Source organism: Rattus rattus, chromosome 4, assembly GCF_011064425.1.
Source record: "Rattus rattus isolate New Zealand chromosome 4, Rrattus_CSIRO_v1, whole genome shotgun sequence".
Lineage (NCBI taxonomy): Eukaryota > Metazoa > Chordata > Mammalia > Rodentia > Muridae > Rattus > Rattus rattus.
In genome coordinates, this window is record NC_046157.1 from 47,851,130 (window position 1) to 47,873,910 (window position 22,781).

General features: G+C 43.6%; 1 protein-coding gene across 2 annotated transcripts in view; it reads left to right on the forward strand.

Moving 5' to 3' along the window:
- The window catches only part of LOC116898942 (Down syndrome cell adhesion molecule homolog), a 537,794-nt gene that overhangs the window by 432,547 nt on the left and 82,466 nt on the right, over positions 1-22,781 (forward strand). For both annotated transcript variants that reach the window (XM_032900358.1, XM_032900359.1), the window contains exons 9-10: positions 10,207-10,485; positions 18,470-18,589. In XM_032900358.1, the coding sequence (XP_032756249.1) occupies positions 10,207-10,485; positions 18,470-18,589 (399 nt within the window). The remainder of the gene's footprint in view (positions 1-10,206; positions 10,486-18,469; positions 18,590-22,781) is intronic.

A 22,781-nucleotide genomic window follows, 5' to 3' on the forward strand; every position in this document is an offset into this window, starting at 1 on the left:
TGTGTTCACAGACACAGGAAACATTCAGATAGTACTGAGTATCGTGCTTAGGTGAGGATATATTATTTATTTGTTTTTCAAAGATTTATTTTATTCTTAATTGTATGTGTGTGTGTGCACATGTGTGCATGCCCCTGTGTGTGTGTGTGTGTGTGTGTGTGTGTGTGTGTGTGTGTGTGTGTGTGTGTATTTGACTATGAGTGCCAGCTAAGGCTGAGGCCTCAAATTCCCCTGGAACTGGGGTTATAGGCAATTTTGAACCATCTGGCCTAGGTGATAAGAACTGAACTCAAGTCCTTTGCAAGAGCAATAGGTACTTTTAGCCGCTGAGCCACCTCTCTAGCCCCTAATAATGGTATTTTAAATCAGAATAAAAACTTTCAGTGATTCAAAATCATATAGTATATACATAGGATTAATGCAAAATATAAATAATTATCCAAATCTATGTTCAATGTGGGCTATGTACACATATGGGCTAGTAATATTCATATTGTTTTAGTTGTAAATATGAATATATATCAATGTGCTCATAAAACACATGTGGTAAAATATACTACCACACATGTGTTCATTGCACTCATACGTCAATATATTGCACTATATCTAGTGTATGTGCTTATATGTATACACTAAGATATCATAATAGAGTCCTTGGGGTGCTAATGAAGTTGGTGTTGGTGGTGTTCAGCCTCCCATGATGCCTCTGGTGCCTCAGGTTGCATCCTGGAGTTTCCTGGCTTTGCTTACAGGACCTTCCTTTTGGCTCATTGCACTCCAAGTCCTCTCTTTCTGTGTGGTTGTTCACATTAATGATGCTTCCCTCTGCTGGGTACAACCTCCCCTTCTTCTGGAACCAATTTTCCTATGCAGGGAAGCCATTAGTAACAACCCTCCTCCTTGTCCGTGGAAGTTAACCGAATCTGTGTATGAATCAGGGAGCTTTCCTGTCCTGAGATGCATTCCTGAGATGCCCTGTTTATCACTTTGTTGTGCTTTGCAGAGCTCAGCAGTTCTTTTCCTTTGTCAGGACACTCAAGAAAATATACCCTCTGGACACTGGCTGATGTCTTGAAGCAATAAGAGAGGGCCACCCTGTCATGAAGACCAGGCCTCTTTGTTGGAAGGCAGAGCCATGGCTTGGGACTCATAAACAGAGTCCCTGACAGTGCTACCCACTGGGATTTTTGTTTGGTTTTGTCAGCTTTGTGTGGAGGCCATACTGTTGCCATCTGTTGACGCACCTCTCTTTTCTTCTTTTAACTTGTCTTTTAAAATTTCAGTGACATTGGTATCACTCTCTCTCTCTCTCTCTCTCTCTCTCTCTCTCTCTCTCTCCATCCTCCCTCCTCCCTCCCCCTCACACACACACACACACACACACACACACACACACACACACACACACACACTCACAGGTGTTTAAATGTTTAAACAAAATTCGTGGCTTCACTCACACTCACAGGCAAATACATACAATAAGAACACAGAGGCTAGTCATGTCATCATGCTCCTAGCTCTCTGTCATACATGTTAGCATAGATATCCTGTACATGTAGTTTGTATAGTATCTGTAGAAATTTATGAACAGAGGTAGAATTCATACGCCGCCGAGTTTAACTGGTTTTGACCAGTCTCCAAAATTTCTGTGTCAGTTTCTGTTGCCACCCACCATGTGTTTGAATGCCTTTCCCCACATCTTAGCCAGGACTTCTTTCAGCTGCCTCTTCTTATTGATGACAGAGCGAAGGGCTGTAAATCCTGTACTCTTACTTAGTTTTCTCTTCCATCGCCAAGGTCGACTATGAATGTGTTCTATTTCATAGTTTCACTCTGTGCTTATCTTGTGTGTGTGCATCAGAAGTCAATCTAGGGACTGGGAGAAGCCTCAGTAAAGTGCTTGCTTTTCAAGAATGAGGGTTTGTTCTCCATTCCCCAAACCTGTGAAAACAACAACAACAACAACCGAATCAGTACAAGCTGGGTGTGGTCACAGGGGCTTGTCATTCTAGCTAGGGGTTACAGATCCTGAGTCTCCATGGCCACAGGCTAGCCTAACTAGGGAGCCCCAGACCAGTGAGAGACATTATCTCAAAAAACAAGGAATGGCCTCTGAGGTTGTCTGCCCTTCACACTTGTTTGCATAAAAATGCACTAGGACCAACAACACGCATGGAGAGCCCATCTAAACAAACACAAAATTCTTTCTGACCGATCACACAGGACTTCTTTTTTGTTCTGTTTTGTTTTGTTTTTGATAAAACCAGATTACATGGAAATGCCTAGCATTTCAAACCAGTTTAAAAACGACATCTTCTTAGACCATGAGTGTGTGTGTAGTGAAGTGAGCAGAGTCACTGTGGGTGAGGAGGACACCTAGCTCTCCTCTGTGACAGCATCATTGTTCTGATTTACCTGCATGGTAAATCACAACGGTAAGGGAAGCCATGGAACCCTGATGGCATGAGGGAAAGAAAACACCAACATGCTTATTTCAAATATTATAGATAAAGCTGGTATTTCAGTTCTAACTAAACAAAAAGCAGCTGTAAAAGAAACAAAAAAAAAAAAAAAAACCCAAAAAACCAAAACAAACAAACGAAAAAACTCCACCAAATCCCACAGGAGTACAGGTCATTTTTTTTTTCCTCTAAGGTAATGAGAAACAATTTCAAACACTTCAAAATTGTGTTCCCTTCCCCAGCATCTTTTCTGTTCCAAAGAAAGCTAGCAAGATATTGTTTGCTCAGGTATAGAAAGAAGGGCCAAATTGAAAGAGAGCTCGCCCGCATAGTAATTGTTCTTCAGTCATAGTCCAAAATAAGTAAAAGCAGCAAAGGTGGGAAGGTGCAGCACCCGAAGGCAGATTACACACCTACTTACATTACATGGGATGGCTACTAATGAACACATATGTTCATCTTTACATGCTACATCCTCTCGTAGGCTGATTCTCTGTGAAGTTAGCTTTCAGAGAGATATGCTTCTCACTTGCTCAAGTGAGAAATGTGATTTAAATACACCCCCAAATTTCTTTAAACACACCCCAAATCCTACTTAATAAGTCGTGAATACCTTTGAGGAAAGCAGGGGTTATTACAACCATATGCTTTACATAGTTTGGACTGTTGGAATTGCACCAAGACACAAGGTTAAGGAAAGCCTATAACTCAACCCCCAAGGGACTTCACCACCACGTCCCAGGGACTGTGTCTCCTCTTCCCCCCCCCCAGCCCTCCCCAGCCATCCCCATAGCAGGCAGAACTCCAGGATGCCCTGCTGGCTCTTGCTGTCCTTGCTTTTTCTAGGTCAACATCTGAGTGTCATTTAATATAAGTTCATTGTGAGGCCCAAGGGCAACTCAGAGTGAGAGGCCGAACACAGGGCCAAGCTTCTGTCAATGCGCTTCAGTCTGAGTTCTTCTGCCTGCAACATTCTTCTTTTTGTTTGTACCTCACATCCTAAACGCTGGCCTGGTGCCTACGCTCCCAGAGCAAGGCAGACCCCACCCACAGTCTAATTCACTGTGAGCCCACTCTGGCTGCTGGCCAGGTCAGGGGAGTGAATCCCATGTAGAAACTTAGGGATGGCAGGAATGCTCTAACAAGTTGAACAAGACCATGTGTTGGCACCATTTTCCTCATGGCTGGGAAGAACCAAGAGCTAAATACCTTATGTGTCTGTTTCTGTTCATATCCTGACTATGACATCTCAGACATAGGAACCTCATTCTCTATTTTAAGCCATTCTCGAGGATATCAGAGTGGTTCACAACTCAGACTATAAACCTGTGTCTGCCACCATCCCAAAGAACTTCCTTCCAAAAACCATTATGCAATTAAAACATAAAAGATACTTATACCACAAAGAAGTAGGAAATTAAAAAGAGGGAAAATCGATGTATTTCCTTTATTTCTGGGCTATTCTACACAAACCACAAAGTCACATGAGAATCAATAGGATGTCTTTCTTCTACAGTAGCTTTGGAACCACAGGGTCCCATAGTGAGTAGGACTCAGCTATATCCTATGTGTTCTAATGAGTCCTGTTCTACGGGTAGGGAGATTTAAAGGAAGACAAACCTCTCTGTGAACAGCCTGGGGCTGGTGTACTTGGCTGCAAGCCCAGCAGGTCAGTAGCCTCATGCTGTGCACTTTGTAGCTGCAGTTAGCATGTGCCTGGCCAGTGGCCAGTGAGAAGCCTGAGCATTTCCTGACCAGGTCTCATGAGAGTATGGCCTTTCAGGCAGTGTGTCATTGGGATTGAACTCCGATAGGCTGTTCACAGCGATTGCCTCCTTATGCTGTACAGAATTTGAAGATAGAGGTGATTTTGAACAGTGTAGTTCTCTCCGAAGGAGATGGATGTTAAAGGACAGGGTAGGGTGCTAAGGAAATAGCACTGTTGATAAAGTGATTGCTGTGCAAGACTAGAACTGAGTCCAGACCTCATAGCAGTAATCCCAGAACTGAGGAAGCAGGTCCCCTGGGTCTTGCTAACCAGTCAGTCCGGATGACTTGGTGAGCTCCGGGGTTAATGATATACCCTGTATCATGCAAACTAAAGTAGCCAATGATTGAAGAAGACACTTCTTCACATGCATGTGCTTCCACCACCACACATATGTGCACACACACACAAACACATGCATACACAGAAATAAACACATGCACAGATATGCTGCACACATATGCTCTACACACAAAGAATGAAGAAAAAATTTTGGAGAAGGAGAAGAAATAACCTATAGAAAACAGGGGAAGGAAATAGGAAGAAGAGGGCTGAGAAGAGAGATGTCCGTTTCTGTATCCTAGAAGATTTAAAAGGCAAAGGTCTTCATGTGCTTGGTTCAGATCTCAGCACCACAAAATGGTGGGTGTTGGAACCAGAACCTGTAACCCTGTGTTTGGGATGAGGGAGACAGGTGGATTTTAGGTCTCAGTGGCCAGTCACTCTAGCCAAAATGGTAAGTCCTTGGTCTACTGAGAGTCCATGTCTCAAATTGATGTAGAGAAGCCATTGTACAAAGGCATCCCAGTACCAACATCTGGCCTCCACACTTGACCACGAGGGTGAGCATACCACTCTCCACACCACTCTCAAACTCTGAGTGGAGATAATACTGCTAATTGCCTAGTGTTGACTTGCACTCAACACATGATCCTTCATTAATGCACCAGGCTCCTGTTTAAACAGAATATAGTTTTTATTGTGGAAGGTAAAATGTAGAAATGGATCAACCTGATTTAACGTCCCTAGTGTGAGTTCAGAAGGAAGAGGAGTGGGAACTGGCATTTGCGAGAGTGGAAGGCTCTCGGCCCCGTAGAGAAAGGCCCCTGCCATCCTAAACACACAAACCTGGTAATGGATGACATTTAGCAGTTATTTACATAGTTCTTACAGAAAGGTTATGTCAAAACCCAGTGTATATAACACTCGGAATCCCACTCCTGTAATATTGCCAGCTTCTCCTGTCATCTGGATTTGGAAGCTTTGCCTCATTGAAGAGGGTATTCTGAATGAGCTGAATAGTCAGAATGTCCTGATCATGTGGTTCAACATTTTAAAAAGTTGTGAAAGGGGACGTGACGATGATGACAACATCACCACCACCACCACCACCACCACCACCACCACCACCACCACCACCCCCACCACCATCATCATCATCATCATCATCATCATCATCACTTGGTTTGATTACAAGGGATACCTGAGCCTTATGCCTCTGCATTGGGCCTCAGAGAGAATGTTCAACATTTCATGATCCAACGTGTAACTCTAACTGATGCAAGAGGCCGTGTTGGTGATACAGGTAGTTAATTGGTCCAGGCCTTTAATCTGCTTTAAAAGGAGGCCCATTTTAATGTAGCAAGGGAGCAGCACACTATCAGATGCAAACATGACCACGATGTCATCTGGGGACGGACATTCCACTGACTCGTTGCCTCTCTAATCGTACAAGTTTGCAAGTTAACTATTTTGGACGTGTTCGATTTCAACAAACACGTTAGATCTTTAAGTAGGAGTCCTTACCTTTTTAAATATACTAACCATGACTTCTGATTCAGTCTCAACCATTTTGTGTGATTTTTACATCAGTAACAGGAAAACTAACTGTGGTGACAGTATTCTTCTGTATAGTGAGTGCTACCATATAGTCCTCCTGTTCAGCGCTCCTGTTCAGTGCTCCCATACAGTGCTCCCCAATGCCAGACACATTATGTGCTCATGTCTACCCCCAGCTTCTCCCTTGTCTTTAGCTTTTCACTAAATCTTGTCAGGATGTCCCAAATCTCAGCATCTAGCTACATCAGGTTGTAAAATATAGGAAGCAAGAACACCATGGTGGTTCAAAGTTAAGATGCTCGTGGCCGAGGCTTATCTTCTGAGTGGCACAATTGCTGGCATTGGTGTTCTGGGTTTTTATTTTATTTTATTTTATTTTATTTTATTTTATTTTATTTTATGAGTGTTCCTTCAGGTCTTATGTGTACCACATCTATGCCTGGTGACCATGGAGGTCGTCATAAGAAAGATAATTGATCCAGGCATCTAATATGCTTTTAAGAGGTGGCCCATTCTAATGCAGCAGGTGATCAACACAGTATCAGATGCAAACTTGACCGTGATGCCTTCAACTGGAGTTCTGTACAGTTTCAAGCCAGTACATGGGTGCTGGGGACTGAACCTCATCAAGAGTGGCCAGTACTCTTAACCACTGGCTCATCTCTTCAGTTGTAGTATTAATTCTCAGTGAATTGAATGTATACCTTGTCAGCAGTGTGGCTTCAAGGCCATGCCTGTCATTACTTACAAAACTGTAGTGGTGTCCCTAGTAATTTTGTGTGTTGATAAAATAAAGTATTGTAGATGTTTGGAAAGCATTCAGTGTTGGGGGCGGGAGCAGGGAGGGATGTTGGGTATCTTGGTCCACTGTTCTCCATCTTATTCCCTTGAGAAAGGGTCTCCACTACTGAGCCTGGAACAGCCAGGAAACCCTAGCAATCCCCACTCTGTACTGTTAGGAAATGACTGTCACATGTCATTCTTCTGTCTTAGCACTCTCCCAGTATAAGGGATCACTGCTATATTTTACAATTATTGATAGCCTATGTTCACCAGTTTCATCATTAAATAGTTATATAAAGATCCCTCCCTTAGGCCAGGGAGATATCTGGTAAGTGAAGTGCCTATCTCACAAGCACAAGGGCACAAGTTCAATACCAGTGCCTGCCTGAGATAGACCAGGAGTGGGGATGCACATTACTAATCCCAACACTGGGGAGCTGGAGGTGGGCAGGCCCCTGGGGATCTCTAGCCATCCAGCCTCATATATTTGGTGAACTCCAGACCAAAGGGGGACCCTGTCTCAAAAAGACAAGATGCTTCTGAGGAACAACAGCCTAGATTGCTCTCCTACCAATGTGCACGCATGCTCTCATGAGTATACACACACACACACACACACACACACACACACACACACACACACACACCCCACATATATACATACCACATACACACATACACACACCACATATACACACACCATGTACACACATATACCACACACATACACATATCGCATACACACATACGCACACACACCACATACAGATATACACACATATACAGACCACACACAAATATATACACACACTATACCCATACACACAACCAACTAATACATGTATACATACATAACACACCACACATATACACATGTACACATACACACCACGCACAAACATACCACATATACACACACACACACACCACACACCACATACACATATATACACCACACATACACACACCACCCACCCACACACACAAATCCAAATGCCAAATGCCTTACTTTCCATGTTTGACATGAGGAATGGAAATTAAGTGTGTGTGTGTGTGTGTGTGTATTTATGTGTGTGTGTATATATATATATATGTATATATATATATATATAGTGTGTATGTATATATATGCTCATTTCCTTTTTATGAAAACCCATAGGGAAATTTAATTCCTTCATTGTGTTTTCATTGTTGACTTTTCTTCTTTTACAGACACATGATCTGAATCAAATGCTTAAAAACTCACTTAGATGCTACCTAGGGTTATTAAATCACTGGGCCAACTGATTAAGGACTCCAATTCTGGTTGTCCATTTATACACAGTGGAACCAAGGCCCATAGACTGGTTAAATGCATGGTTAGGTGGGAAACGGTTCAGCCTAGTTCTGAAGCTCTTACCTTGGAGAACTGATCTGCTATCCGGACAGCAAGCACCATGCCAGCAGTAAGGTGCAGTGTTAGTCTAAGTATGATAATGACCGGGGTTCTGTGTGTAAGAAACCGAGGATGAGTAGTGTAGTCCTTTATCTCACAAAGTATTAAAATCCAGCCACTATTAATACTGTTTGCACATTTATACCCACTGGAGCGAGATGTGAAGGGATACAGATGTCCATGGACTGCCACCATTTCCCCAGCTGGTTTCTGGCGTGCCTCATCACATCTCACCTGTCCTGTTCCACATCCTCCTGAGGCTCTGCCCTTAATATCAGAGTCAGATCAGCAATGTAGAGCCAAAGCTAAGATTCCACTTTGAGAGCTGTGATACTTTGGGCATTGGCTTTGTGCAGTGTTTGTTTCTAAACATCTCTGGTTAAGATGAAACTCAAGCCTCCTCAAGACTCGTCCTCCTAGCTCTGGGCTGTGTTTGCAATCCCAAGTTCTTTGGCAGCTGCTTCTGAGAGCATGTAGCAGCAGCAGTAATAATGTCAAGTCCCCAAGTAGCCGCGACCCTGCTGAGTTGCTATCTGCCGCCTATGTCTTCACGAGTACTGCACTCGGCAGAGGCCCATCCGCTGTGTCTGTTGCTGGGCTCAGGGCACACGATAGTGGCCAAGCACATGCCGGGTGCTTGCTGAGCACTTCATTAAGTGAATGAATGGTCGAGTACGTGGTTCTGTGCTTAGTCTTCCTGGCTGTGTCTCCTACAACTCCCTCAAGTTGATAACAGAACTGATTTTATAGTGGATTGATGACCCTATGGATGTCAGCTTGCTGTTTGATTCCCCCTTCTGTCAGTTCATCTGGCAGAATGCCCCCCCCCACAAGTTGCTTTGAATAAAGTTTGCATCATATGTTCTATCTAAACCCTTGAATTTAAAAACATGTGTTTTTTTATCTTTAAAAACAAAGTGCATGCAAAAAGTACAACAATGACTAGCAATGTATGTTCCAACCTTAGCCAGATGGAAATGCCTTGAGCCTTCCTAAAAAGACAAATTCATTCCAAGTCAAAGTGCAAATCAACACATTGGAGCCTCAGTTTCCCCGTCTACAGTGACATCATGAATAACTACCCATAATGCCAGCATGGGCAGTGCATTAATAACCTGCCCACTCCTAGGGTTCGAACTTGGCTCCTTTGTCTCTACTCACTAGTCTATGATGTAAAGAGTCACCTAGGTCATCGAAGGAGCCAAGGAAGCATGGGCTTGAGGCAAGAGGACAAGGAGCACTTTATAGAGGGATTGAATTATGAAAGAACCCTCCAGACTGTTTAGTCTCTGATTGGCCAGACTGACAGCTCTATTATCCACATGGTCCGACTACTCGGGTACCTTGTCATGAGTCCATTCATAAATTAAAATGCTATTTACAGAACTTGCAAGACTAAGGAGTGTGGGTCACCCTAACTGCCTAAGATAAGAAGCTGTAGTTTACAGTTGTTACTTATTAGACACGTGGATGTGCTGAGTGCTATACTGGAATCCACGGTCCTGCATATCCACGCCAGCGGCAGCTGAGAGGAGAACAAGAGTGTCCGTCGAGCACCATGTGTAAAAACGTTAGTGGATATGCCAAACACAAAGCCCTCTCGTGGTTTTCACACTGCAGCACGGCTTAAATGTTGCCAACCAAAAATAGTTTTCACTGTTTAAAGTTGTGTTGACTGAATTAGATGAATCACATTTGCTGAATGACAAATGAACCATGCTTTGCATTCAGCGTGCTGAGAAAATCTGAGTGGCTAAGGTACCCTTTGCCAGCCTTCCTGTAGCTCATATTCTCCTGGGCTGTGTTCATGGATCACTACACACTCTTTGGGGGCAGGGGGCGATGGCTTAAGAAAAAACACACATGCAAGGTACCAGCCACTCATTATTGCCTTCGCTCTCTCATCTTTTTCTTCCCAGTTCCTCCTTTCATCCAACCCTTTGAGTTCCCAAGATTCTCCATCGGTCAGCGGGTCTTCATCCCATGTGTGGTGGTCTCGGGGGACTTACCCATCACCATCACCTGGCAGAAGGATGGCCGGCCGATTCCAGCAAGCCTCGGTGTAACCATCGACAACATCGACTTCACCAGCTCCCTGAGGATCTCCAACCTCTCACTGATGCACAACGGGAATTACACCTGCATCGCGCGGAACGAGGCGGCCGCCGTGGAACACCAGAGCCAGCTGATTGTAAGAGGTGCGTGGACAGATGTACCCCATGTGTTCAGGCATAGCTTGAAATTCTGAGGAAGGAATCGGGAACAGAAATTCACTATCCCCCCCAACACACACACACACACACACACACACACACACTCTTAAAAAGAATCACAGCTATAGAAATTAAGAATGAGTTCCTCTAAACACTGAAGCAAACGTATGTTTGTCTAATCTCTACGATGTCCAACAAATTAGATGTATTTGCTTAGAAACATATGCGAGGGAAGACTGTGGGGTCTGGTGAAACTGGGCTTCTGCCGAACATGTAAGTCTTTAAGGAGAAAAATCTGTTAGTCTTGACTTGATTTTATTTTTTTGTATAAAGCTTTTAGTCACATATTATCGTTTGGACTGGTGGCTGTTGAACATTTATGAGGCTGGAGATATGACACAGCAGTTAAGAGTGTGTACTGTGCTTGCAGAAGACTGAGGTCTGTGACCAGCACTGGTTCAGTAACTCACAACCACAACTCTAAGTCCAGCTCCAGAAGATCAAGCCTCCGGGGCACCTGTGCTCACTGACTCCCCACACCTCCAACCCCCACATAATTAAAAGTAAAGTCTTTGAAAAATAACATTTACTGATGCCCTGCACCATAGCTTTTTCTACAGAGCTGCAGCACAGCGGTGAATTTACAGATGTAAGACTCTCTGTTCCTCCCTTCTATTTAGCGTTAAATGCATCATGGTTTGGGGAAGCTTTTGCAATGGTTTAAGTTGGGTTTGCTGCCCTAGTATCTATGGGTGATTAAAACAGAGCGGTCTAGCATGTAGAAAGCACCCGCAGTGATCTCGGTCCTCTGAAGATGTGCTGGTTATGCCTCGGGTCTTTGCTTCAGACACCAGAGTGCCGTGGTGGTTCAGGCTGCAAGTGTGACAGCAGTAGTTGCCAGCTGACCCATCAAGTACAGATGCAGTGGGATTTACTGATTCTCTAAGGGAGCGGTATCCATGTGCCTTGAGGAGGTAACTCTGAGAGGAAGGTGTACGGGTATGCTGATCATTTGTCCTGTAAAACCCCAAACACCAGGGTCTCTGAGCATTATTACCTTCAGGACCATTGATGGCTGACTTCCTTGAGCAGAGGACCCCTGTCCTTCCTCAGTCTGGAGCCAAGTCCCCTCTGCACCTCTCCTCTGCTGAGGGAAACAGATGCATTTCTTCATACTCACCCACAAAGCACAGAGAATGCTGTGCACCTGGAAGTCATGGGGAGAAGTCAGCCAACTTCACACAGTTGGGAAACAATTAAAACAGAAACAATGGCAAATAAGCAACGAACTAGATCTTCATTAAAAATGAGCAGAAGATACACATGGCTACGAGAACTAGGAAATCATTCGTTTTCCCCTATGTTCAACAAGATTGAAAATAGGAACTCCCCCCTCCCAGTTTTGTCTTAGCCTCCCAATTCTTCCTCCAAGCAGAACTGCCATTGTTTGTGAAGGGCATAACAGTGCCTAGACCGTCTTCAATATAATCTATTCTGAAGGATCGAGGTCAGGAAATAAAGACAGTAGATAAAAAAGAGTTAGCTGGATATACATATAGATATACATATACAAATACATATTCATATACATATTCATATTCGTATACACATACATACATATACATATATACATATATATATGTATATATAAATGTATATGCATATATATATATATATATATATTAGTTGTTACTTGGGATTATAAAAACAGCAAGCACACAGCATTATTATTTTGGCCAAGACCAAGGTCGACTGAAGTAGAACTGAACTCATTCTTTAAGTTACAAAGTAGAGTATAATCTCATTAGTCATGAACTTGTTCTTCAAAACTTATCTTCTGTTGAGTATGAGGCACATCACCAGCTGGGTGACAGAGCTCTGAGGATAGAATGAGCTTCACACACCAGCTACTGTGATGGGGAAAGTCACAGTTAACACGGCGATCTGGGGCAGAATCGCAAGTGAACTGCACCACGGAGCCCACCCAGGACATTAAAGGTCACATGAGTGTGATTTCTAATCCTAACTCAGACCATTAAATAGCCATCCTCAGAAATAGATCTATCTCCCATATCTGTGGAAAGGATTAAATTTTCCTCCAAAATCACTGATAAGTGATCCTCAAGTTTTGCCAAAATTCGCAATGTCACAGGGGCCTGTAAAGAAGGCCTCGCTTCCAGACAGCAGCCCATACTGTTCTCGGCCCATCTTACAATAAGACCAGGACTCACCCCTTCATGGAGCTTACAGGTTGACTCTGTTCGTGCCCTGCATTTTGACTGTGTGATTATTTCCAAGTCTTTCTCCATCTTCCCCAGAGACTAACCAGGATGGTGAAATATATTGATTTACCTTTTATTGATATTTTTTATATTTTATATCATACCATATTTCATATCAGGTAATTGTCCTGTCATAAAATCAACTCCACTAGTTTCTAAGTGGGTGCTGGGTCTGGAGAGATGGCTCTGCAGGTAACAACACTGATTGCTTTTGCAGAAAAATGCATATGCAGTTCCTAGCACTCATGCAGAGGCTCACATCTACTGGTGAGTCCTTCTCCCGAGGCTCTGATGCCCCTGTGGCCTCCACAGGCACCACATACATGCAGCCCGTAAACATGAATGCGGTCCAAAAACACACGCACATAAGCGAAAAGCAAGATCTGATGAGAAAAATATAGAACAACTCTGCAAGTAACTGATGTCAGGGTCCCTTCCAGCTGCTTTTCCTCTCATTATTTCAACAAGATAATGGCTAAAAGGAAAAGAACATACCAAAATGTGGGATACGCAGCTCGGTGAACACTCTCTTTCTCAAGGCCTTTATCCACTGCAGTCTTTCTAAACAATCTTCCCAGCGATGTTTCCAGTGTCTTTGTGTCTTACTTTCTGAAGAGAAATAAACTATTCTTAGCTATAAATCCTTAAAACAACTATAGATATTTGTACCTCTAACACGTTTCCAAATGACAATAACTTTTTAAAATTTATTTCATTGCTCCCTTCTCCCGTTAGCAACCATGTACTTCGCATGCATACTTTAGCAGAACCTAGAAGAGGCCCTGAGATGACAGAAACTCATCTGGATCAATAGGACAGAGATAGAAATGGGTCAAGCAATGCGTCAAGCATCAGACCCTCCGCTGAAGAAGGAAGGTTACACCACTGAGTTTAGGGGATACACGCACTGAGTCCTACGGGGAACAAGGGAGGAGCCTGAAGTTTTAGGAAACAGCAATGTGATTGGATAAGAGCAAGAAAGACAGTGAGTTTTGGAAATCCTCTTGGTGCTAAGGGAGGGAGATGGGAGAGTGCAGAAGGAGCTAATTGAGATGTGTGTGGAAGGTAGGTCAGCTGCAGGGTTGACTTTGCTTCTTGGGTCCTAAGAAAAGTCTCAAGGCCATAGGAATCTATTACTTACAGGAGTCACTGGAATGAACTGGGGAGCAAAGAGGCCTACAGCATGAGAAGCAGAGACACCTGGTGGTGGCTGCAGGAAGAACTCAGGGCGAGGGCTGTCTGCATAAGGTTCTTTGTTGCCCTTGGTGACCAGTTGTGTGCCAATCAATGTGAGAAGGCCTGATGGACACACCTCCCCAGGGGAGCAGCCAGCCCACCAGACAGTGGGGTTTTGTTTGAGCTGTCTTCCTGATGTTCCAATCCCCTCTGTTCTTTGTACAAAGTTCCTAAGGAAGGGTGCTCTCAGGATCACACCTGCTATGAGGGACAGCCATTTCCCAGGTCTGGAAACTGTGCAGCTGTGCTGAAAATCCCAGCTGAATAAAGGGAATAATAACTTTCAAGTGACTTAGGACTCTCCCTGCTCACTGTCACCATTCAGAGAGAAATCCACCTTGCAAACTGGGGCCCTAGCCATTCACTGCAGGACACAAGCTGGCACTTGGTCCATGAAAGATCCGTACATTACATTGATGAAATTCATCACATGAAAGTATCAAAAACACAGCAAATTGCTCTGGGCCTTTTTCTTTAATCTTTCGCTGGAATTGAGAAGTACCTCCCTTATATGCTGTACAGTCTTGGTCTGAGATGCAGCTTGGGAAATGTCGAAATAGAATGGGTGGTTTAGAGGTCTTGAAATTGCCTGTCACTGAGAGGGTGGTTTGGGAGTCTGGGAGTGACAGGCTATTAATTACAAGAGCAAAACATACCTTGATCACAGAACATTGGTGTTCTTGATATGACCACAGACTTCACAGAGGGGCGAGCTCCATCTGCCTTGATATGTAAGCCAGGTCAGGAAGAAAAAGGTGCAGACATGATGCTAGAACTTTCTGAAGACTGACCAGGCCCACAATGCTGCATGTTCACCATCTGTGTGAGCTTGGAAATATGGACAACTTCTGAGGCTTGGCTTTCTCATCTGCTCAACTGGCATAGTGCGAGTTACCCTATAACTTCAGGGATTGAAGGACCTAGTTACTTAAGACTCTTCCTGCTCACTGCCAGAGATAAATCCTGTCACTGTTCAGAGATAAATCCACATGGCAAACTGGGGCCTTAGCCCTTAACTACAGAATGCAAGCTGGCACTTGGTTCATGCGGGATCCAAACATCAAGTTGGTGAAATTCACCACATGAAAATAGTTAAAGTTTTGGCTGGAGCATGTGGTTGGAGCTTGTGGTTACTGGAAGAGTCCCCAGCTCCCCTACTGGTAGTAAATGCCCTGAATGTGATCAAGATGTCACCCAAGTTCCTGCACTTGGATTCTCTTCTCACGGGGTGCAGAACCTGATCTGGGAGACAGGCAGTTAGAAAAGCCATACCAAACAGGTATAACAAAAGTGGGGTTTGGAGAGGGTTCAGAGAAGGTCTCAATCTCCACTGAGAGAGCCTCAGGAAAGGTGCCCAGTTAAATGACCTTCCAGCTGAAGCAGAAGAAGTGACAAATAGGACTGCATCCAAAAGAGGCACAGAGGGGAAGATGAAGACTCAAGCAAGAGCATCCTGAGAACTAGCGAGCGGGAAGAGCTTGGAATGGTTTGAAAAAGCCACAAGGAACAGAGTGAGGGCAGGTTGCTGAGGCCTTTCTAAGCAGTGTAGGAACCTGGACATGGCCAAGGGCCCGGGAGCATGTGATGGTTTTCCAAGCATCCCTAACATCACTGGGTGGAGAAGAGATTCACATGGAGCACTGGTAACGGAAATGACACCAGACATAAATGACAAATGGAGAGCATTTGAGATAAGAGACAATGTGACCCTCACCCTACCTAGCTTTGTTTCTCTTGAGAGCAGAGTGCAGTCAGAACTGGCTTCAAATCACTTAGTCTGGATGTCAATCCTGTATTCCAGAGTAAGAGGAAAGATTAAGTTCCAAGGAAGCAGAAAACAGTAAAAGTTGCTTTGATACGTGAGCTGCCATTGTGGTCACCTACTCCTCCATACCTGGCTTTCTAAGGAGCCATTGGAACAATGGTTGTTAAAGACACCTGGGCTGGGGGGCCTCGGGATCACCTGGAAGCTCATAAAACAGGCAAGTGCAGTCATAACTCCATGTGATGGGAAGTGTTAAGGTGCGGCTTAGTTCTGTGCTCAGTAATGTCTATTTTCTTCCATGTTCTCTCAAGTAGCATTGTACGTAAATAGTGGATAAAACTGAGCCATTAGATATTCTCTTTCCCATAAAAACGCAGAAGCCTGCTCATTTGTGCCTTGGGTTTTTATGAAAGCATGGACCAATATGGGAATAGAAGAGGGGGTTCTATTACAAGGGAGAAACGCATACTTAGGGAACCCACAGGATATCCTTGCCAGCATCTGAAAAGTTCTTGAGTAATAACTTAGAATTATTCTACCAATCCAGGGACCATTTCCATTCATAACTATATTATAATTACCATGTGTTAGTATTCCATATAGATATCTTTGATGAATTTTTGAGCATAACTTTTTTTAGCTTAGAGCCAAATTGAGGGGTCATGGATGAGCAGTAACTAGAGACGTGTAACTGGCTGTCTCATCCAGTAAAGCAACATCTCTTCCTCTTGGCAGAATTATCTGCAGATTTGCCTCTCACGCTGTGGACAATGAGTCTAGTACGATGCTTAAAGTTTGAATCTACCCTGATGGTTGTTGACCATCTTTACTAGAAAATTTGAGATGGTGTGGGGGTACATATTGTGGAACACCCATCATCCTGGAGTTTGGGAGAAAGAAGTAGGAGGGTTAAAAAATTCACAGCCAACTTGGGCTATATAGCAAGACTTTGTCTCACAAAAGCTAGCAACAGGAGCTGGAGAGATGGCTGAGCAGTTAAGAAGATCGGTTGCTCTTCCAAAAGACCCAAGTTCAATTCACGGCACCTGCAGGACAGCTCACAATCATCTGTTATTCCAATTCCAGGAATCCCGTGTCCTCTACTGATGCCCTTGGCCAGTGCACACACAGCATGCAAGCAAAATGCCTGCACATATACAATTTTTAAAACTTAAGCTTTTTTAAAAGGGAAGGAAGAGAGGGAGGAAAGACAGAGGAAGGATGGAGGAATGAAAGATAGCAGAGGAAGGGTAAGAAGAAAGAAGAAGGAAGGGAAGAAACACTAGCCCCGGTATAATCTCTTATTTTCCTAAGAATATCTCCTGACCTTAAGGCACTCAACTCTTATTAATTTATTCCAAGAATATATGCACCCAATTGAATGCATTATTCTCAAAATATGATTTACCTAAAGTGAAATCTTTGGGCAGTTTACAAATACCCCAGATCTGTTTGCTGAATGGAATGTTTACTTCAAAGCCTGGCATCGTTTGTTTCTCCCAACAAAGTGCTGAAAGTTCTGAATCTCGCTCATTTTTCCCCATGGCAGTCCTGTGAAATGAGTACCACAGTTGTCCCTAATTTGCATGTTGGGAAGCCGAGTCACTTTGTAACACACAGGAAAGGTCAACTGCACAAATCAGCAGAACCCAAGACTGAGGTGCTCCTCTGGGCTGTGTTCTTTCCTCAGCTCTGCTATCTCCTCACGCGTGGTGTTTTCTACAGAAAGCTGGACGAGAGGCTGGAAACACCAGCCTGAGCTCCATCTCCAGCTGCTTGTCTAGTCTCGATGGATTCCCCTCATTCTTGGTTACCCGTTGGCCCATCCGATCTTCACGGGGGCTTGTATCATTTCAACGTGCTTCTGAGCTGCTTATTTCAGTGAGATCCTGGGCACGCTCTCGGTCTATGACATGTGCTAGCTAGACATGTCCCATCTGTCTGCAGCACCAAGGTTCATGCGTGCATCTCAACATTAGAAACTACAGAATCAAAAATAAGCAAGATTGATTTTCCCAGATGTGGGAAGGAAGGGAGCACCATTCGGATGTTGCATGTTCACTCTTAGTGATGCATGGCCGTCTCACTGAGAGTCCATCTCATGGGTAACCCAGTCTGCTTGAGATGCACTGAGATTAGGCCACTGTCAGATACCACCATTTCTAGAAGACTGGTGACCCGTTCATTAACACTCAGACTCTACAACTAGTTTAGCACGAAGCCATGTGCTGTAAGTGGACAGTTGGGTATGCTACAGGTCCAATTAGGGATCCTTTCATCTTCTGCTAGAAGAAACTCACCAAGACTTTGAACAGTTCTTAACCAAGAAAATGCTCATCCTCTATAAGTACGATTCTGGGGACAACATATATTTTACCTCTTCTTTTACATAGTGGCTGTGATTCTACTCTGTGAATTCCTGACAAGATTGAGTATCACATGCCCACATATCTATGAAAGGGCAATTTCCCTACTAAAAAATGAAATTCCCACTAAAATGATATATGTAGAAGACCCACCAGCACCTAAACTGTTTCTCCCATTTATCCTGAGCTGCAAATATAGCTATTGTCTTGGTATTGGTGTGAAACATTCTCTTACTTCAAGGTGTACAGAGATAATTGTTTTAAAAGATGACAACTTTAAATCAGTGGCCCTGTCTGAATGACAACATTTCTCTTTTCAGTTCCCCCTAAGTTTGTGGTCCAGCCCCGGGACCAGGATGGGATCTATGGCAAAGCAGTGATTCTCAATTGCTCTGCAGAGGGTTATCCTGTGCCTACAATTGTGTGGAAATTCTCAAAAGGTATGAAGTTGCTCAAATTGTTTGTTGCATGCTAAACATACAATATGTTTTCAATATTTGTCCTTTTAGCGATATTTGAAAGTAGATATGTTATCCTCCCTCACCCGAAACTATCTCATATACACTCCAGTAGATAATGAAGGACTTATAATTCCAATCATGAAAATCCCCTAACATGTCCTTGGAAAGACTGATTTCAACCTCTGGAGAATACTACCTTCCTGTCTACATTGTGACCGTGGTTCTGTTGGGCTCCTGACAACACAAATAGAAGGAAGAAGGCACCAGTGTTGGAATTATTCACTGATGGAAGTTATTCCTTAGTACCTGGCACTTTGTGCTTTTCGGGGCTAGAGTTAAAATATTTGACTTTTTTAAGATATATCTGTGTCGCGCCCACCTCGGCCGGCAAGGAAGACGCAACACGGTTGGATTCTTCTCAACAGCCTTTACTGCAGGACACCTTCCTTGTTGGCACTGGGAGGCGGCGGCGGCAGCAGCCAGCCCTAAGTGTTACAGCTCTAAGTGTTACAGCTCCAAGTGTTACAGCTTCAAATGTTACCGCGCCGAGCAGCAAAGCTGCTTGCCTTATATACACAACAGTATGCTAATATTCTTTCAGGGATTGGTGGGGCACGAGTCACCCCACTGTCATCCCAGCTACTTGTCCTCCAGAGATTGGCACTTGGCATGAACTGCCATTAGCATAGTACCGCCCCAGCCAGACTGACGTCAGGTGCAAAACCCCACGCATGCGCAGTACTGTTGTTCACCACAGGAGGGCGCCAGATTCACCTCATTATCATACAGCTGCCCTGACAGGGGACAAGCCTGCGCATGCGCGGTAAGTTATTCACATTCGGACAGGGCTGGCTGTCGGCACCATCTTTACTTCGCCGCGCCGCTCCCTACATCTCTGGATAATATAGAGTGCTACATATGATCACCCATGGGTGCTGCTTTCAACAGCAGTCTTGAGATGGTGGCTAGGGTCCCTGCTAACACACCATGCCTCCTCTTCAAGAGAGTGACAACTCATCCCATTTGTAGATTATAGGCATTTGTTAAATTACAATATATGACTTGGAAACCAATGGTAATACCATTTTAGACACCAGAAAAATAATTTCCATTCATGACACTGTCTTCTCCAGTCCCCAAGGTCTGTTCGAAATTAGGAAACTCTATTCCCATTCAGTAACTCATTCATCCAATCACTAAGAGCTATGCATCTACTGAGGGAGATGAACCAGCCCATTGACCAATCATGCTCTTCCCCAATGGTAAAGATGTGTCATTCATGGTCAATCATCATGTGTAGGTTTGTTTCCCTGCTCCCTTAACCACAATTTGTATTCTAGCCTTTTCTCTTTACAGTAAAAGTATTTTCTTCCTATGCAAACAACCACAATAGAAGGCAAAGCAAGTGGTGGACTTGGCACCATCTTCCTGGTGTAGACTGGCTGAGAGAGCAAAGGGGCTCTAGACAGAGACTGGGAGAGCAAGACAGCTAATTTTAAAAAAGAACAAACCTTTCTTGCTGTAGCTCCTCCTCAACCTGTGGGAGTCAACCTCATTGAAAGATAAAAACTGCTACTTCGAATCTCTTCCCGAGACTTATTTTAAGCTCTATCTAGAGCCCCCACTTTGTGTTATTATATTAAAATGGACAAACAGAACAGATTTAGTTTAGCTCCTATCCACAGCATATTTGATAGTGTGAACATTTTCTGTGACATTTACCATCAAAATTACTTTTGATGTTGCTGCTGGACACATTCTCTGTTCCACCCTAACGCTGTCTCCAGGCTTTTGCCCTTGTGAGCACCCCTGCTACAGAGCACTATTCATCCAGTCCACTGAGCATCTGAGTAATTATTTTCTGCAGGTAACTTCCTAACAGTGAGCCAGCATGACTCCATGGAAGGCTTAGTCTGTCTTACCTGAGGGGACTCTGCTCCCTACGGGCATGTGTCTCTCCTCTCAGTAGACAAGATCTCTATCATCACACTCTTACGAGTGAAAACTAACTTTTGTATGTAAATTACTAATACTGTTTAAAATATTTCATTCCTTGTTAGCTGACATTTCTGCTCCCCATCTGGGGACTTTCTGAGACCTGATGTTCCTTTACCCATCTATGTGTCTTACCTGTTTGCGAATGTACCTTGTATCATCCCGTATTTGTTAAGGATGGTACCCACATTTTATCTTTACCCGTCACTGATACTCACATTAAATCATAGTAGCTTTTTCACCTATAAATTTTACATGGAAATTCAGATTATTGGTGGGGGAGAAAAGAGACTGTGACAACAAGTCTTAAAGGTGTGAAATATCTCACAAACAACAGGATGATTTAAAAAAAAAAACCAAAATAATAAAAAAAAAAAACAAAGAAAAGATTGTCGATACTTTTAGCCTGGGTTGTCAGGCAATTTCCCATTAGCAGATATGCAGGTGGTATGATTTCTAATATCTGATCACTTCTGGCTTGTAATCATGATTTTCCCATTAACAATATGTTATGGATCTCTTTTATGGCACCAAATATTGATATTTTTATATGCCTTTTTGACATGTCTATGTAGAGTTTTTATTAACACATCAGCAGGGATGGTTAATCACTGCCAGAGTTCAGATAATGTTTACAGGCTAGATGTGGTAGTGCACACCCTCTAATCCTAGTACTTGGGAGGCAGAGGAGGGCAGATCTCTGAGTTCAAGGCTAGCCTTGTCTACAGAATGAGTTACAAGACTAGCCTGGTCTACAGAATGAGTTTCAAGGCTAGCCTGGTCTACAGAGTGAGTTTCAAGGCTAGCCTGGTCTACAGAGTGAGTTTCAAGGCTAGCCTAGTCTACAGAATGAGTTTCAAGGCTAGCCTGGTCTACAGAGTGAGTTCCAGGACAGTTAGAGCTACATGAAGAAACTGTCCTGAAGAATGAAAAGAGAAAGAAAAATGTTTACAAAGATAAGGGTTATTCTTCCTTTTATGTAGATATCCCAGTTCTAGAGTCCTATTTTGCTTTTGATTGATGGGTGATGTCATACATGTAGTATACAATATGTGCTCTTTGGACTTATATACGTTGTCATGGTCATATTAGAGGAACTGGCATATTGCCCACTCTTTCTTTGTAGTAAGAACACTCAAAAGTCCTTTCTCCGAGTTGCTCTGAAATACATGGTAGATTGTTGCTATGGAGTCACCCTGCAGTGAAACTGAAAGCCAAATGTATTTCTCCTTTCCATTCACATCTGTAATCCATTGTCCAGCCTTGCCCTAGCCTCCCTCCCAAGCCTCTGATGCCCCCACCACTCTTACTTTCCTTTTCTACTAAGCCAGCTGTTTTATATTCCACAACTAGATGAAGTCCTAGGACACTCTCCTGGTCCATCTATGTTCGCGTGACATGATGTCCTCTGGTCATGTCTACATTAGCACAAATGACAAGCTCTCTTGCCTGCTTACTTAAGTTACCAGAGGCCCCAACCTCAAACCTGTAGGAGAGTTGTGCTATTTTCCCCAACCTTCTCTAATGCTCAAGGGAGGACTCCTGGGCTAGGGAGCAACTGCCATGGAGGAAGGGCCGGTCGGAACCTGGGTCTCTGACCTGGGTGTGCTCTCCTAACGATCTTTCCAGAGCTGCATTACTGCTCAGCCATGCTAGCATCCCTGTTAGTCCCCTGGCCAGCTCTCCCCCACCGTAAAGGAAGCAGAAGCTGTGTCGGATTTAGGATGCTGCCCTGACATAGCATGGTGTCTTAGCAGATTCTGGGCATCTCTGACACTCCACAGTAGTTTGCTTTTCTTCTACTCTGTATTCTTAGAAAATGTCATGCTGTGTTCCATTACATCGATCGTTGTAGATGTGTTTATTTTTCCCCTGGGATTATTTTCTGTAAGTAGAATTGCAGACTCAAAGAGTAAACAATTTTTATGGCTTTTAGACACATTGACGGTTTGCCAGCTTTTTTCATTCATTTGCACAGTTTCCTCAGAGTGAAGTGCCTGCTTCCTAGAGCCCAGAATGATGCTGCATTTTATACCTGATTCTGATGGTTTGCAATCTAATAGAATGCTTTGCATTATTATTTTAGTGAAGCAATAAAGATGCTATGTTACAAATTATGTTGGTAATGGAATATGTTTCGAATAGTCATGATAGCCAGTAGGTGGGGGGAGGGGCA